The following is an 18,136-nucleotide window of genomic DNA, read 5'->3' on the forward strand; positions in this document are numbered from 1 at the left end:
AATTAATAAGCATCAAGGCTGCTTCTAGATCTCTAATTAAGATAATGGGAGGAAAGTCCCCTGGCATACCCCAGGGCACCTGTACCCACACAAAGACTAGGCTAGTTATCATTATCCTATTTATAGTTCTTCAGCCCTAAGCTCAGAAAAATTAAAATTTAGTTTACTTGAATTCATTATTTTCTCATTATATTTTATGAGCTTGGCAAAAATGTGGAGGATTAAGGATGAAGGGTAATGATACAAATTAAACAAACATTAACCAATTCCAAGAAGAGTTTGGAAGCTAAATTTTCTTTCCTCTGTCTCAGTAAAGCACACAAAATAAGTCAGGCCCAGGTGAAATGAACTCTAAAAAGCATATGTAGATCCCGAAAATTCACTGCTGAGGCTTTACTTGTAAGTGGTAAATTTCAATGGTAAATACACAGCTGAATTATACTCTGAAATTTGATCATGGAAAACATGGCAAAACTTTAAAATTACTACATGTTCATATTACTTCAAAAGCAGATAATATTTCTGAGAAAATGCGTAAATTATTACTATATTCCGTCTTTGACATGAAAATCATCTTGATAATGTGAGCGGTTATGATGTATATTTTTGCCACAAAGTAATATTTGGGCTTGGAATGCCTCAACTGCAGTCTTTGTGTTCATTTCTTTCTTTTTCCAGAGTCTCTGCTGACACCACGCTTGGCCCCTGGCAGACCCTTCACAGGCTGCATCCGTCACTTTGTGATTGACGGGCGCCCAGTGAGCTTCAGTAAAGCAGCCCTGGTCAGCGGTGCTGTGAGCATCAACTCCTGTCCAGCAGCCTGACACAGCAGAGCTACTCAAGTACAAAGTTCTTTAGAGCACTGAAAGAAACACAAAGCCAGCCAGGAGGAGTGGCAGTTCTTCCTCTTGGTAGAAGCTTTCATCTAGTTGAGCAGGACTTAAATGAATCATCAGGGACTGGATGTTTATTATTTCTTATTTGGATTCTTACACCTTGGATCCAAAATGTCTGCCATGGATAACAATCAAAGGAGCGTTAAACTTACCTGTATTGTATTACTTCCTGCTGGCGAAATTACTGTTCCTGTGTCTAATAAAATAGAAGGGATTCTAAATAAACACTGGCACACATTTTTAAATCGTGGCTAGATTCTCAGATTCATCTTTCATTTAGGTAAGATAACATTCAGCCTATACCAAAATATCTTTGGTATACTTTCTTTATTTGAAAAGATTTACTAATGTACATAAAATCTAAAATTAGATTATAGATTTGCTTTTAGCACTTTTGTTTGGTCTATCAGTATAGCAAGAATATTTTAGTTTTGCTTTTTTTTTTTTTTTTTTGTGATACGCGGGCCTCTCACTGTTGTGAGCCTCTCCCGTTGCGGAGCACAGGCTCCGGACGCCCAGGCTCAGCGGCCATGGCTTACGGGCCTAGCCGCTCCGCGGCACGTGGGATCTTCCCGGACCGGGGCATGAACCCGTGTCCCCTGCATCAGCAGGCGGACTCTCAACCAATGCGCCACCAGGGAAGCCCCATATTTTAGTTTTATCAAGGTTTAATAAAGTAAATTTCTAACAAATTATCAGAAAATGGTAATATGTTTCCAGGAGAGAAAGAAAAGAAAGCCTCAATCGAATAAATGCCTACTTTTTTTCCTTTCTTCCTTAAAAGAAAACTAAAATTGTGCATGAGGGGAGGTTCTTGTAGGATATTGTTACTGTGTGTTCTGTAGGAATCATGAAGGACATTATAGCAAAGAGAATAAGACAAAGTCATACAATTCCACTTAAAAGTATAGAAGTCCTTTTATTAAAAGTTTTTTCCCCCACATACCTGCAACACAACTAGTCTTATTTCTAAAATTTTATAATTATTTTTTAGGTGTATATATATATTAATAAAGTCTAGAAAAGGAAAAATAGGCTTGACTAGCTGGTAGAATATTAAAATATACAGACTGAAATAAAAGAATTATACATGAAAAGATAATCAACAATGAAGACAAAATGAGAAAATAGACCCTCATATCAACAGGATTGAAGGTACGTAAGAGGAGTGACTTTTCGGGTATGGGGAGGGAGTATAAAGTATTTTGAGGAATTACTAAGGGAATAAAATAATCTCTTACATATATATGTAATTATTTACATTCCCCTACTACCCTCATGTCTCAGGTACATTAATAATAATGATGAAGATCAACAAAAATAGCTAATATCCATAGAGGACTTACTCAGTGACAGCCTCCACAGTAAGCTAAATTAAAGCAGATTTCACTTGATCATCACACTAATCCTGTGAGGTGGCATTTGCAGATGAGAAGCCTGAGATTTAGAACGATTAAATACCTCGCCTCCTGTCATTCAGCTAGACTGAGGAGCCAGAATTGGAAATAGGACTGCTGCCTGCCCCCAGGGGCAGTATGACTGTCCCCTTGCTTCCTGCCCCCAGGAGACTGTCTGCCTTCAGGCCAACTCTCGACTGGTCTCTAAAGCTGGAGTCACAGACTCAACCACCTGTACAGCCAGAGAGGTATCATGGCGTGAACCTGGTGGTGTCTGACTGAGAAAATCGAAAGGGCCAAAATTTCCAAAAGAAGCTGGAAATGTGAAATTTGAGGGGCTTGAAATGGCCTGATTTTTCAGTTAGTAAGTAATTAAAATTAAAACAACAGCAATCACAAGAGCAAAATACTGGGCTGACCAAACAAAACCTTCTGAGAGCTATGGCCTCTGGGCCTATGTGGCTTCTGAGCTAAAGACTCTGAATCCAATAGTCTAGGGCCTTAACCAGTACAGATTGGACCGATGCTTAAGACACACTACGCCTTCACAGTCCTCCCTACAACAGACCCAAGATGGAGGCAGCAGCTCTGGAACAGCCTGCCATTTTCTTTTCCAAGAGATTTTCCCGAGACATCCTAGAGGGCCATTCTATGCCCTTCATTCTCAGCAGTGGCCCAGACCCTGGCCAGACCTCCAGTAACTACAGCAAGTGTGTACGCAGACTCACATATATGCAGACTAAAGTCACAAAAATTCTTCTACCTTCTCTGCAATTTACAGGGCCACTTCTTTGCAGTTATTATTTCACATTCTTATGCTCAGCAAGTAAGAATCTACTGACCCATATCTGCTGACCCTCTTAACCACAATGTCCTTCTGAAACCTTGAATTTACCATTTATAAGAGCTTGATTCAGTTCTTAGATGGGACCCCATCTTCTCTCAACTGTCTAGGGAGAAAGAAGTATGATTTCCTTTCTTTTAGTTAATCACAGTATATTGGAACTTCATACATAGAAATATAGATTAGAGGGGCTTCCCTGGTGGCACAGTGGTTGAGAGTCCACCTGCCAATGCAGGGGACACGGGTTCGTGCCCCGGTCCGGGAAGATACCACATGCCGCGGAGTGGCTGGGCCCATGAGCCATGGCTGCTAGGCCTGCGCGCCCTGAGCCTGTGCTCCGCAACGGGAGAGGCCACAACAGTGAGAGGCCCGTGTACCGCAAAAAAAAATATATAGATATAGATATAGATATAGATATAGATATAGATTGGATGTTCAGAGTAATTTTGACTAGTCATTCATGGCCCCTGCCAGTTTAGAGCACCTTGGAAATCAAGAGGCCTCCCATAGCCCCAGTTTGAAGAAGCAGCCCTATTTGGGCCTGTATCCCACTTCCTCCTCTCATGGCCACAGCTGATTGGGTAAGGGCACCATCCTATTTCTTTCCAGTGAAGCAATATCCCACTATCTGGTGGTATGAAAAGATGAGTTCCAACAACTGAAAATTTTCTCTTGAAATTGTGAATTGGGAAACACAGAAAGAATCAAGCCCATAGCAATAATAGCTGAAGCCAAAATGATCTTACCTAGAAGAATGGTTTTAAGTGTTTACCATACACATTTATAGACACATACTTCCCATTCTGTAAACATAGAATAATATATATCCACCTACCCTCTGTCCAGTAAGAACCACCTCAGTTCTCAGCACACAGTTTGTATAAGGGGGCATCTCAGAAGACACTGGGCTATTTCTGTTCTCTGGGCTCCCACTTCCTTGTACATAGCATGGTAGTAGAGGGTGTTAAGTAGGGTCTTTGCTTACCTTAATTGGTGACTACAGCCTATAACTAGGACCATAAAGCAGTAAATACACATTTTAGGTTCACCAAACTTTGAGGTGTGAAGCCAATCCCTTCTCTTTAGGACTGGCTCAAAGAAGTCATTTCAGTATAACTAGTAATGTAAAACCACAATGCCCGCAACACACTACATACATGTCACACACACACACACAGTCTGTATAAAGGCAACAGAAGAGACACTGTCCAGAATGTAAGTTCCACAAATTTTTGTCTGTCATCCAATGATGTGTTGTAAGAGCCTAGAACAATGCCTGGCATGTAGGTATATGCTCAATAAATATTCTTTGAGTAAATTTCAGGAAAGCCAAGTTTCCATAAAAGTTACCCCCTCATCTCACCTCCCAAGGCAATCACTTACAAAGTGCCTGGCAATCTTCAGAAAGGAAAAAGTGATACTGACTTCTCCACTTGGGTTCCCCTGAGCCCCAGGGATCTCTGATTTGCCTGAAGATATGGAGAGAAGACTACGGGAAAAAATGGCATAGCTGATCAGAGAGACAAGAAGCATTCCCTCAAGTCTTTGGTAACCTTTCAAGTCCTGAAAAGTAGAGGAAAAGATCAGCTACCATGGATAAGGCCACTCAATTTGTAAACTTCACACCACCAGAGGACACCATTCGCAGAGGATACTGCTAGAGGGCAGGATGGGGTGGGCAGAGCATAGATGAGTTTTAGGGGTGAAAGCCTGCTAATCTGCCAAATCATGTGACAGAGAGGCTCACACTGAAGAGGAATGTAACATGACACTACCAACCAGAAGAATAGCAACTGAATCCCTCAAGGAAGGAAGTGTAGTGATGGTAGCTGCTTGGCACTGAGTCCCTCACTAGCCCAGCCAGACCACAGTGAGCTTACAGTGAGCTAAATCAGCAATCTCAGAGAACACGTTTTCAAATGATCATGTCTAAAGATGGATGATTCGTGAGCTGATGCCAACCTAAAGGAAGGTTATGAAAGCATGATGCCACAGGGTTGCCCTCAGACTGTTTATAATATTCCCTTCACAGAAAGCTCCTGCCTAGGAATGTAAGGAATATGGGAAGGCATTTATTCAAGGTAGAAGCCTTAGAAGACTAAAGAATTCATCCCAGTGAAAAACTCTATTTATCCTCTTAATGTTTAAAATTTGCAGTGAAGTCCCACTCTCATTTCTGATATCAGTAATCTGTGTCCTTTTTTCTTGTTAATTCTGCCTAGAGGTTATCAATTTTATTGGTCTTATCAAAGAACCAGATTTTGGTTTCATTGATTATTCTCTATTATTTGTCTTTTATTTCATTAATTTTTTCATCTTATTTCTTTCTTTCTGCTTATTTTGGGTTTAGTTTGCTCATCTTTTCTTCTTTCTTAAGGTGAAAGCTTAGATTAATTGACTTGAGACATTTCTTTTTTCTTTTTTTTCCCTTTTGGCCACACCGTGCTGCATGTGGGGATCTCAGTTCCCCAACCAGGGCTTGAACCTGTGCCCCCTGCAGTGGAAGCTTGGAGTCCTAACCACTGGACCACCAGAGAATTCCCCTACATTTCTTCTTTTCTGATGAAAGAATTTAAGGCTTTAATTCTAAGCACTACTTTAGTTGTACCCCATGTGTTTGATATGTTGTTTTCATTTTCATTCATTTCAAGATACTTTCTAATTTCTCCTGTAATTTCTTCTTTTATTCATGAGTTGTTTGAAAGTGCTTCATTTAGTATTCCAATATTTGGAGAGTCTCCAGACATTTTTCTGTTGAATTTGAATTTAATTCTGTTGTGGAACGTACTTTGCACACTCTGCATACTTTGTTTTGTTGCTTATAACATGGTCTATTCTTGGTAAATTTTCCATGTGTGCTTGAAAAGAATGTATAGTATTCTGCTGTACTGTTGTTCTACTACCAGTTGTTAAAAATGTTAAGCTATAAATGTGGAGTTATTTGTTCTTTCCATCAGTTTTTGATTCATGTACTTTGAAGCTCTGCATAACATTTAAGATTGTATGACCCTTTTATCATCATGAAATGTCCCTCTTTATTTCTGGTAGTATTCCTTGCTCTAAAATCTTCTTCTCTATTATTAATATAGCTACTCCAACTTCCTTTTGATTAATGTTTACATGGGATATCCATTTTTATCCTTTTATACGTTTAATTTAAAGTAGGTTCATGTAGTGCTGGTTAGCTCAATCAGTACAGCATGAGATTCTTAACGTAGGTTCATGTAGACACCATCCTCTTTTCTAGCCAATCTCATAATCTGTCTTTTAATTGAAGTGTTTACACCTTTTGTAATTAATGCAAATGTCAATATGGTTTGGTTTACATCTATTATCTTTGTTCTTTTTTTCCTCTTTTCCTGCCTTCTTTAGGATTGAGTGATATTTATTCCATTTAATCTCCCTGACTGGTGTATTAGCTCTCTGTTACTGTTTGCTTTTAGAGATAAATCTAAAGTTTACAATTACATATTTACCTCATCACAATCAATCTTCAAATACTATTATGCCATTTCATAAATCATCGAAGACACTTACAAAAGTAAACTTCCATTTTCCTCCTCCTGTCTTTTTTGCTATTGTTACCATACATTATACTTTTATATAAATTATTGTTATTATTTTTGCTTTAAATAGTCATTTGCCTGTTAAATAAATGTTTAAAAATGAGAAAAAAGTCTTTTATATTTACCCACATATTTTCTATTTCTGGTGCTCTTTATTTCCTTATAAATTTCCATCTAGTATCATTTTTTTCTGCCTGAAAAAACTTCCTTTAACATGTCTTATAGTACTGATCTACTGATCTGCTTCTAGTACTGATGAAAAGTCCTTACTTCACCATTTTTGAGAGATACTTTAAAGATATGACTTCATTGCCTTCTTGCCTGCATGCTTTCTGATTAAAAGTGCTCTCATTGTTTTTGTTGCTGTTGTTCCTTTGAATGAACGTGTCCTTTTGTACTATCGGGTTTTAAGATGTTCTCTTTATCCCTGGTTTTTAGACAATTTAATTATATGGCTTTTTGTTTGTTTTGTTTTATTCATGTCTGTTTTCTTTGGGGTCAGTTAAGCTACTTGGACCTGTGAATTTATAGTTTTCATCAAATCTGGAAAAAATGTGGCCATTATTTCTTCAAGTATTTTTCTATTGTCCTCCCTCCTCCTTCTGAGAAGCTACTTACATATATGTTAGACTGCTTGCTATTATAACACAAAATTTATGCTCTTTTTTCCAGTCTTTTTTTCTTCATATTTCATTCTGGATAATTTGTATAGCTATGTCTTCAAGTTCATTAATCTCTTCTTCTCCAGTGTGTAATCTGTTCTTGACCCCATTCAGTGTATATTTTTATTTCAGAGATTGTATTTTTCATCACTAGAAGTTCAGTTGGGTCCGTTTTATACCTTCCATTTCTCTCTTCATTGTGATTATGCTTTCATCTACTACTTGAACACTTATGGTAGCTTGTCTGCTAATGCTATCATCCAGCACTCTGAATCTGTTTCTATTGACTAATGATTCTCTTGACTATGGACTGCATTTTCCTTCTTTTTTGCACACCTGGTAATTTTTTATTGGACACCATCATTGTGAATTTTACATTTTTGGTGCTGGATTTTACTGTAGTTCTTTAAATTTTGAGGTTTTTTTCCCTCCTTGGATGCAATTTAGTTACTTGGAATCAGTTTGACCCTTTCCACTCTTGCTCTTAAGCTTTGTTAGGGCAGGTCCAGAGCAGCCTTCAGTCTAAAGCTATCCTCCACTCCAAACCCACCCCCACTGAGGCAATATCTCACTGAGGACTCTACTCCATATATTAAAAGCTCTTTCCACTATGATTGAATCACAAATTATTCCCAGCCTTGTATGAGCTCTGAGGAATTTTTCATTACTCCTTTCTCCTTTCCCATGATTCTTTCCCCAGCCTTGGGCAATTTCCTTAATGGATTTTTTTCTCTTCCTTTGAGGAGTATTAAATTTTTATTTGGCAAATAATTAAGTTACTCATGGATCATCTTGATTCTCTCAAGTCTTATTTTTAAACTTTGTTAAAGTTAGTATACATTAACCTTTAATCTAGTGCTACTTTAGAACTCCTACTAAGACATGACCTTTCTGAGGACTCTACTCAATGCCCCACAGGTTCAATAATGTCTTTCTACTCTGGCTGGTTGGAATTCAAACATCTCCTAGCACTGTGTGAGCTCTCAGAATTTCTCCATTTATAAATCCCTGATGAAAAGCTTTTCTTTTCACCTCATGTAGCACACATGCATCTATATGCATGTAATTATAAGCTAATAAACCTTTCACTTAAAAAGGTTTATATATATATGTATATATCTTCAGGAGCAGAAAAGTAGACAAGAAACTGGAGAAACTATATCTGACACTAAAGTCAGTCTTTTGGAGAAAAAAAAATTTCATGGGATGAAGAGTGGCAACCATCAAGAGGTAAAGAAAGCAAGCTGACTTTCTTGGAACTATTACAAGAAGAAAAAGAAAAGAGAAAGAGCTGGCCTACACCTCAAAACTGAACCTTAAGTCTAATCGAATAAAATTAAAAAATAAAATCTGAGGTTTCTCAATACTAACTGTAGACAATTTCAAGATGACTGGTTGGGACTTGAGGTAACAGTGTGATGATGAGACATCATTTTTCCTGGAAAAATAGGGGTTAGAATCACAGCCTAAATTTAACCAATAACCTGAGCTCCCATATGATAGCAGTGTATATGCTTTGCAGATTAACCATGAACTAAGAATTTCCTTCAGTCTTGGGTATTATTTAAAAATGCATAAGCCACAGGGCTCCATTTCTCACCCAATATAATCATTCCTGGGCAGAACATTATCAAAAGACAGAAAGACGGAAACTGGCTTAGGCTATTCAAGTGAAAGGATTCGGCTAAGTAGCAACCCAAAAATAAGCAAAGGAAATCAGCGCAAAACACATTAAGCATTTAGAATGGGCCCTTCCTGACTGATAATCAAGGTGGCTTAAGCTTCATTGTGAATTGTTGATATTAATGATCCACTGTGAGCAAGATGATCTCTAAGGCACTTTCTAATTGTGAAATATTATTCTGTCTTATCTATCAAACATAACTGATGGCTTATCACTACACATGTTTTACAGACTACATTCCGGTCTTTCCCTACAAAAAGTAAATATTTCAACTACTGTCACCATCCAAAGGTGCCACCACTTTTATTTGCTTACCAGATCATAAGATGATACTGGTCCATTACCCTTGACCTAGTCAAACCTCTACAAAAGACTTAATGGTGGCATTTAGGATGCATTTCCTTGCTGCTTTGTGCAGGTGGCTTTCTCATTGTTGCAAAGACAGTGATGGGAACATTAGTTATTGTCAGGCAATGATTTCCAGGGCATCTTCGGAGTTGCCTAAATAAAAGAGAAAATGACATGTACTTAGATATGAAAAAGGAAATTTTTTTCAGAGAACCAAAGTTTGAGTGTATATTCATTCAACTGTTTTAAGTCTTTTTGAAATCTCTGAATGTCACAAAATAAATATAACACAGTGGCACTAATGAGGCAGACATTTTAGACTTACATTGCAAAGAAATTGTTGTTAAATGTTGTGCCATACATTTAATCAAAAGAAACTTATAAATACAAAGACAACCCTCCAGATGTTCTTTTGAAAGGTATGCAGTGATTGCTAAATGGCAAAGAAAAGTGGGGCGGGGGGAGTGAATAGTTATAAACATAAGTGATAATACTATGGCAATTCATACATAAATGCACCTTAAAATCACTCCAATTGAGTGATTTTAAAACTAGACTATTTGTGGAAAAATATAAAACTGAACATATTATTCCACATACTATTCAAATGTTGATAGGATCTCAGGTTTAAAAGAGCCCTTAAATAACATCTAGTCTAAAAATACACCTAGTGCTTGAATTTCCTTTCCAACATCCCCATCAAATAATAACCCAACCTTAAACATTTCTAAAGACTATTGATCAGTATTTCCCGAAGTAGCCTATTTTATCCTTGAATAACTCTGATGTTTAAAATACCTACCTTATTAAGCTTAAATCTGTGTTCTGAAAATTCCAAGCCATGAGAAATCAAACAATGTACTATGGTAAACAGAAGGAAAGTGGAATAAATCCTATTATAGTTTTCTTCAATTTTGCAAAAATAGAATCTTCACCTCTCTATCACTCTCCTTCTGCCAAAGGTCAAGTCAAAGCCAAAGTGACACTGACTCTGAGGTCTGAGTCTTTTTCATATTTTGTAGCCTTAGGCCTAGCACAGTGCCCTGCACATAACAGCACTAAAGGCTTTGCTTATTTGATTGAATGTTATATAATCTTGAAACTATTAACAAAAAACTAGCTAAATATTTACCCCCCAAAATTGGTCTATCATTCAGACTTACAATATACAGACTCTATACTAAGAAAACCTAGGCTCTGGTAATACTAATTTAATAATAGCAATGCTCCTAGGCTTCTTTCTTACTAATTGAATGTCAGCTAAAGCTTGCATTGATGATAGCCATTACATATCTCCTCAGTTGTTAGGACAAGAAGACTTTTTACCTGGTTAGTAACATCTCTTTCCCGTTACAGGAAGCACTGGAGCTCAGCCCAGGCTCCAGCCCAACTGAAGGATCTCCCCCTTCCATTGGCTGGGTCCCAAACCGAAAAGGCATAATTCACTGAAAACCTAGATTAGAAAGTTAAAATAATGGAGAGGAGGGGTGAGTTGTTTTTAAATAGTTCTTTGAAATTCTTAATATTAATTTTGCTATAGGCATATAGGAACATTCTGAAAACGACATACTTAAATATCTATAAAAGTACATAAATACTCTATTATATAACTCTCCTTTACATACAATTTTAAGTCTTGAGCAAATATAAAATAGCCACTAGATGATAAAGTAAACTGTGCCCCATGGTTAACATAACTGAAGTCCATTTATGTTATGTGAAAAAAAATTGTTTTCCTTTGAATGGTTATGGCAATTGACAAGCTTGAGCTCCCACTGCCTCTCTGCCTATCTAAACCCTTGTCTTCCTTTGAAGTACAGGAGTTTCACATCTGCCTGATACCTACAGCTATTCCTTCTCTTCCTGGTGATTATTTGTTACCCCCTGCCTCTCTACATTTACAGTGCGTTAGTTAAGAAAGTGCCTTGGAAGAGCTGGACTGACCTGGATTCAAATCCTGGCTCTGGCTCTTCCCAACTATGTGATCTTAGGCAAGGTACTTAACCAAGTATGCTTCTCAAAGATAAATTGAGCTTGGGGCTTCCCTGGTGGCGCAGTGGTTGAGAGTCTGCCTGCTGATGCAGGGGACACGGGTTCGTGCCCCGGTCCGCGAGGATCTCACATGCTGCGGAGCAGCTGGGACCGTGAGCCATGGCTGCTGAGCCTGCGCAAAGGGAGAGGCCACAGCAGTGAGAGGCCCGCGTACCACAAAAAAAGAAAAAAAAAAGATAACCTGAGCTTAATAATATTATCTACCTCCAGGGTAATAGTGGGGATTAAATAAAGTAATACATGTGAAATGCAGTGCCTAACACGTAGTACAGGCTCAATAAATGTTAACTGCTATTACTCAGCAGATACTACTGAGCATGATTAAATATATACATACACATATACAATGTAATGTATATATGAGATACATACGATATATATGATACACATACACACACACAACTACACAAAATAAGCTCCTCACTGCCTACTGTTGCCTCTGCTTGGAATTCTTCCCCACCTCACTGCTCCCACGCTTTAGTTGTTAGGGCCAACTCATTCATTAAGTCTGAATTTAAATTTCACTTTCTCGGAGAAGATTTTTATAAACCCTCCATTATATGTTTTCTTAGCACTCTACTTCTGCTTTATAGCAGTTATCATCACTCTAATTCAGGATTTCTCAACTCTGACACTATTGACATTTAGGGTCATATAATTTTTTGTTTAGGAGGGAGGAGACTGTCCTGTGCATTGTAGGAAGTTTTGCAGCATCCAAGGCCTCCACTCACTCACTCACATGCCAGTAGCACCCCACCCCAAAGTTGCGACAAAAATATCTCCAGACATTGCCAAATATCACTTGGTAGAAAAGGGGAGAAAAATCTCCCCCTGTTGAGAACCAGTACTCTAATTTTTTTGTAAATGTTTTTGCTTAATCATTGTCCCCCCGACTCCCATTCCATGTCTGTCTTTGTCACCACTGATTAAATCCTTAATACCTAGAACAGTGTCTGGGACACAGTGAGTAATTAATAGCTCTATCTTGTATAAATTTACATGTCTTCAGCAAAGGGCAGGAAAAATGAAAAATGTCTTGTAACTGTTTCTTATGCCTAGTGCAGTTTTCTATGCCCAATAAGTAGGTGTTTATTGTGGTAATAATAAAACTAAATTATTAAAAGTTTTGGAATTTGAATATTATATAACAGTTTTTATAGACTGTGTGTCCATTATCGAAGAAAAAAGTGTTATGCTCAATGACAAGTTAGTAAAACCATAGTAAAAACTATGGTTTAGTATAACTAGCTATCATATGTAAGTATTAAGCTTCAGCTAACTTGATCAAGGATACACAGACTTACCAAAATAGGCCGAGTCTGATTCCTGTAGAGGTGAATAAATCAATTGCTTCTACTGACCTTCCAGAGAAGGCTGGAATTGCCAAAGGAATGATGATCAAATGTTCCAGTGATACCCAGAAATTGTGACACCAGAAGATTCTTTCACATAATTTCCTACCTGCTAACCAATATCACGATTCATAGCTCCAGCAACCAGCTGAAACCTAGCTAAAAAATGGTCTCTAAAGTTTGTGTGAAGCTTTTATTCTTGTTGTCATTGCCTTGTTTATTTTCCAACATTAAATATTTTAATCTATGAATTACTTTATCTGTATCTATTCTAAACCGACAGTCTAATCAATCTGCACAAAATCACGAGATTCTCCTCACTTTATATCCCAGTCTCCTCATTACCTTTGTCTTCCAGACTTTCCCTTGACTAATAACCCAAATTAATCCAATCTAGCCATGTCCTCATCCTATGCCAAAAGCCTCAAACTGCACCTTTACAAATTTCTTTATCGTTCTTCCTATGTAGGACTCTCTAAACCCTCTCTCTAATGCCTGGACTACCTCTTCTCTCCTGTTTCCTCAAAAGGGGCTTGAAATTCCCAAGTGACAGGAATAAGGAGAAAGGAAGAATACATCTTATACTGTCTGCCTTCAGTAACATTATACCACTTCCAACACAAGAAAATTACAAGAATATACTCTATTTCCCCTCTCACACCCTGTATTACTTTGTTGTCATGTACTTTACATCTACGTTTACCATAAACCCCACTGCACATTATTATTAGTTCTTCTTTAAGCAATCATCTCTTTAGGAAATTTTTCAAGAGAACTCTTTTATATATACCCCCATAATTATCATTTTCAGTGTTATCCCCTTGAGTAGGTCCAGATTTCCATCCAACAATTTTCCTTTTATCTGAAGGTTTTCATTTAAATTTTGGACTTCTGGTGATTAATTCATTCACCTTTTGAATGTTTTTCCTTAATCTTCATTTTTGAACATTCTTTTTGCTGGGTATAGAATCCTAGGTCAACAATTTTGTGGGTTTTTTTTTTTTTTAAGGACTTTAAATATTCTTCTACAGTGTTTTTTGGCTTGCATTGTTTCCAACAAGAAAGTCTGCTGTCATTCTTATCTTCGTTCCTCTGTCTCCCCAACTCAGGATGGCTGCTGGGCTGTGTTTGGATGCTATTCATTAGAAAGAAACCACTAGGTCCAGCCCAGACTCAATGGAAGGTGATTACACAAAAATAGGAGGCAGATCATCTGTAGAGAAGTTCAAAAAAAAATAGGAGGCAGAGATCACTGGGTACCATCTGAGAGGCTGCCTATCACAGATACTGTGTTTTGGTGTCATGTTCGAGAGTGCTTGTGATGCACTTACAAATGTTGTTCATCAAATATTTCTGGCTCTCTGTCTCCCAGAAATTGTAATTCTTGGTCCCCTTATGATTACTTGGAGCCCATGTGACTAGTTTTGGCCAGTGAATTAACAGCAGCCATTAATTGCAGTACAAGACCCTCCTGAGTTGTCTTTCTCTTTGTCACAAAACCCAGGAATTATCAAAGAGTGGTAGCTCAGCAACTTGGGTGCCAGGGTGAAGATAACATAAAGCATAGCCACCAGACTCCCCCCTCCAATGGACATGTATCATGTGCAAAAAATAAACAACTGTCATTTTACACCACTGAGATTTGGGGGTTGGCTGTTACCACAGCATAATAAAATTTATCCTGACTTATACAGACTTAGGTCCAGACTTAGGTACTGCCATAACAAAACATAAAATATAAGTCACCAGCATAGTGGTCAAGCAGCGAGTGTCAAGAAAATTGGTATTGGAAACTGAGAGGATAGTTGTCTATGTTATTCAGGGGCAAACCTATTGAAAAAATTTTTGGAAAACTCTGTGATAACCTGGAAAGCAGACGATTTGCTGGTGAATGCTAGGTGAAGAGGTTGGAAGAAAGAATGTCAGTAACATGTTAGCTGCTGTTGGCTGTGTCTGTCAAGTTATATGACAAAGAGATGGGCTCAGAAATGCAGTGTGCAAGCAGGAATAAAAATTGATAGAGTGCCCACAAATTCAAAGTATATTTAAATGACAACTTTGAAAGCCATAGGAGTATATTTTTCTTGGAACACATTTTATTCCTTCTCAGAAATTTGTAGTATCTTTGTAATGTCATCAAATACTAAATGTATTATATTTCTCCATGCCGCCCCCCAACTTTTGTTTCTTGCTTGTGTACGTAAACAATTCTTTCTTTATTCTGAAAACTGAGTAACTGAACCAGGATATATCCCTTAGTGTTGACTGTTCTATAGAAATTATTCCATGTAACATGGTATGTGCTTTTAATCTATAGATTTTTCCTCCTTTATTATTTTTTATATCAATAAGAACATTTCTTCTTCAATTTGCTGTGTTCTCTATTTCAGGGGCACTTATTAATCTTATGTTGAACCATCTTTACCTCTTTCACATATATTATCTTCCAAGAGCTTTTATACCTTTGTCCTTTGCCTCAGTATTCTCTGTGATTATCTCAATCCTTTCTTCTAATCAGTAATTTGATTTTCAGCTCTCTAGTCTGCTTCTCTGTGCTTCTAATTATTCATTAGTCCTTTAACATGTTTTGGTCTTTAGTTTCCTTTCTCTTTTATTTCCATTTTAGTTCATTTATTCACCCAATATTTATTGATTACCTATAGTACACCAGGCAAAGTTCTAAGTACTAAGGATATAGTAGTGAAAAAAACAAGGCAAGACTCAGCCCTCAATACATTATTTTAGCATCTTGCCTTTAAGTTCCTGTACTACCAAATTCATATTCTTATTATTAATAAGTTCCTCTACAGCACAAAAATTATATGAGTTTTCTTTTTTCCCCTTAGGTTAAGTTTTACAGGTCATGTACTTCATTCATCTTTTACATGCTAGTTTCCTTCCATCCTTCCTTCCTTTTACAGGAGTAGTCTTTATAATTTTCATTGATGTTTTTCTCTTGCTCACATTTAACATATAAAATTTTGCCCAATCTATTTGCTTGGTGTGTTAGACAGCTATTGCTCCAATACTATTGCACCCCAAAATCTCACAGCTTTAACCAAAACCCTTTTTCTTGTTAAGACTGTGGAGAGCCTGCTGTTCAGCTGGTTTCCACTTGCCTCTCCTGGGTTTGGTTAGGATTAGCAGTACTCCACACTTCAACTGAGATGCAGATTCAGATCTGATCCACATGTCTTCCTCATGTTGGAAACAGCAGCCACCTGAGGTAGTTTTTCTTACGAAAAATAGCAAAGACCAAGAGGCAAAAGCATGCAAGCACACCTAAAAGCTTTGATACCTGATATCATTCCACAGGCCAAAGCAAGCCACCTGACCAAGCCTGACCAATAGGACTAAGACGTATACTCTGCCTACCCCCCTATTCCAGGAGGTACTGCACAGTCATGTGCAAAGGGAGAGAGTAAAGAATTCAGAGCAATACTCCAATCTACCATACTCTGCTATTCTGTGGGTAAATTCTCCTTGACTTCTTTCCTACTTATCTGAAATCTGCTCTTCCACTCACAGACAGTTTGAAAGGTAAATCATATATTCTTTTTCATTGTGTTTTTATCAGAGGAGGTGTATCAGAGAGAATTCCACAAGAGCTGTGTGTAGCCTTCTGGGCGGCCTGTGTTCTGCTTGCTCTTCTGAAAGTTTGTTGAATATTTTAAATGAGGTTTCAGTCCATCTAATTAGGAGTGCATTCAACTTTAGGATATGTTCAGATATATGACTTCAAGGTGGACTCCTGGAAAGTATAAACTCTAAAATGTTTTTTCTGCTTCTCCTGAAGTCCTAAAGTGGCTGGTAGGTAAGGCTCTACCTTGACTCTCAAGCAGAATTTCCTCTCAGTCTGATTCTCCCCAGACTGAAGTTTTTAATGAGACTTGTTAGAACTTTCTTAATTTAATTCTGTTCCTATGTATGACCTCTAGGGAGTCATGACTAGGACCTAACCACTGCATGAAGGGTACAGCTCTGCAGAGGCCAGAATACCAGATGAGCTGGCACCATAGCTCACAGATACAGATCTACTCACAAACTGGACCAAGCTTTGCAAATTTTAGAAGTCCAGACTTTAGGACTTTAATGTTAAGACCTAAGTGAAGTGTTAGGGGAACCTGACTGCACTTCTAACACTGACTCCATGCTCACTAATAAGCAGTTAAGAGTAAAATCCAGCAAATGCAAAAAATTCTTGACTGAAAGTTACCTATTAATCATAAGATATGTGAGTAATAAGGTGAAAAACATCTAAATGGAAATGTGGGAAAGCCTCAGCCTCATAAACCACCCATTGCAACTTCAAACTTACCAGATATCACAGATATAGTAACAACTATTATTTGTATTGGTAGGGGAATAAGGTGTTCCAAACAATCAAATATTACAATTCCTATTACCACACATTAGTTGCACATGTAATTTTAACTTTTTTTTTGGTGGGAGGAGGCTTCCTAGTATTTTGTAGTTCCTCAGAATTTTTGTGGAAAATAATTTTACGAAAAAAGTGCTTGAGTTTTTAATTGAAATTTGGTCTAAATTAATAAGAGTTTACAGTATTTTTCAATGTTTGAAAATTTTAGGAGTTGGTCATTTTCAGGAATACCTGATTTTTCAATCTCCTCCTCCTTTGTCCCACCTAAACACTGTACATAAATAAAATGCCTAGTTTTAATTTCATTTCTTCCATCAGACTTCTATTTACTTGTCCACGTTCTCATCCACTGAATCCTATTATACTTAGCGCCACAAAATCGTCACAATTTTTTGAGTATTTCGTGTGTACCTTCAATCAGATTGTAAGCCTTCTGGAGCTGGATCTATGTCTTAATTTCTTTTGAATCCTGCAGAGGCCCTAGAAGTTAATGTTGGGAGCATACAGCTTCAACATACATTGGTTGGGCCTCTGAAGCGCCATTTTTGTCAATCTGTATAACCACCTAGTTTCGGTTGTACCCTGACACATCTATTTGTCTGGGGTTTCTTTGTGCTCATCGACATTGTTTTCTATTAGAACAAAGGACTTGTTAAATCGATTAACGCAGCGTCCGGAGGAATCGGAATGAACAGAATTTGACCCGCCGCCCCAGGTACTGAGACTGTAAATGAAGACTGAACCTCTGATAGATCATAAACAGCTTTAAAGACACACGTTTTAAAATCCCACGCCAAAGCCTAGTTACCAGCCAATGACCCGAGCCCCCGGAGCTGCAGTTGCTCAGACATTCATAGGGCAGCGAAGATCTGCTGTCGGGAGGACCAGTCGTTATGGTAACGGTGAGACGCACGTGCACTTGGTGCGGCCTTGGGACGTAAAATCTTAGCCTAA

General features: G+C 37.9%; 2 protein-coding genes across 7 annotated transcripts in view; one reads left to right on the forward strand and one right to left on the reverse strand.

Moving 5' to 3' along the window:
• Positions 1-1,146, forward strand: part of LAMA4 (laminin subunit alpha 4) — a 151,521-nt gene extending 150,375 nt beyond the window's left edge. For all 5 annotated transcript variants that reach the window (XM_027088304.1, XM_027088295.1, XM_027088310.1 and 2 more), the window contains one exon: positions 679-1,146. In XM_027088304.1, the coding sequence (XP_026944105.1) occupies positions 679-824 (146 nt within the window). In that variant the 3' untranslated portion in view covers positions 825-1,146. The remainder of the gene's footprint in view (positions 1-678) is intronic.
• An 8,181-nt stretch (positions 1,147-9,327) lies between these two features.
• Positions 9,328-18,099, reverse strand: FAM229B (family with sequence similarity 229 member B). 2 transcript variants are annotated; one of them, XM_027088347.1, is made up of 3 exons: positions 17,991-18,099; positions 10,724-10,850; positions 9,328-9,550 (listed from the first exon to the last, which is right to left on the reverse strand). In XM_027088347.1, exons 2-3 carry the CDS (start codon positions 10,834-10,836, stop codon positions 9,424-9,426), a joined length of 240 nt encoding a protein of 79 aa, XP_026944148.1. In that variant the 5' UTR covers positions 10,837-10,850; positions 17,991-18,099; the 3' UTR covers positions 9,328-9,423. The 2 variants fall into 2 exon arrangements, with proteins under 2 accessions (XP_026944148.1, XP_026944154.1); XM_027088353.1 differs by lacking the exon at positions 17,991-18,099 and adding an exon at positions 11,342-11,530.
• Positions 18,100-18,136: the final 37 nt, after the last annotated feature.

Source organism: Aethalodelphis obliquidens, unplaced genomic scaffold, assembly GCF_003676395.1.
Source record: "Aethalodelphis obliquidens isolate GAN/ISIS:26980383/991018 unplaced genomic scaffold, ASM367639v1 scaffold3, whole genome shotgun sequence".
NCBI lineage: Eukaryota > Metazoa > Chordata > Mammalia > Artiodactyla > Delphinidae > Aethalodelphis > Aethalodelphis obliquidens.

What these genes read in the sequence shown, in the direction of transcription:
- FAM229B (XM_027088347.1), bottom strand. Translation starts at nt 10,836, where the DNA reads ATGCCTTTTCGGTTTGGGACCCAGCCAATGGAAGGGGGAGATCCTTCA. An exon ending in AAAGAGATGTTACTAACCAG is followed by an intron (nt 9,551 to 10,723) that starts GTAAAAAGTCTT and finishes TCTTTTATTTAG; the next exon opens with GCAACTCCGAAGATGCCCTG.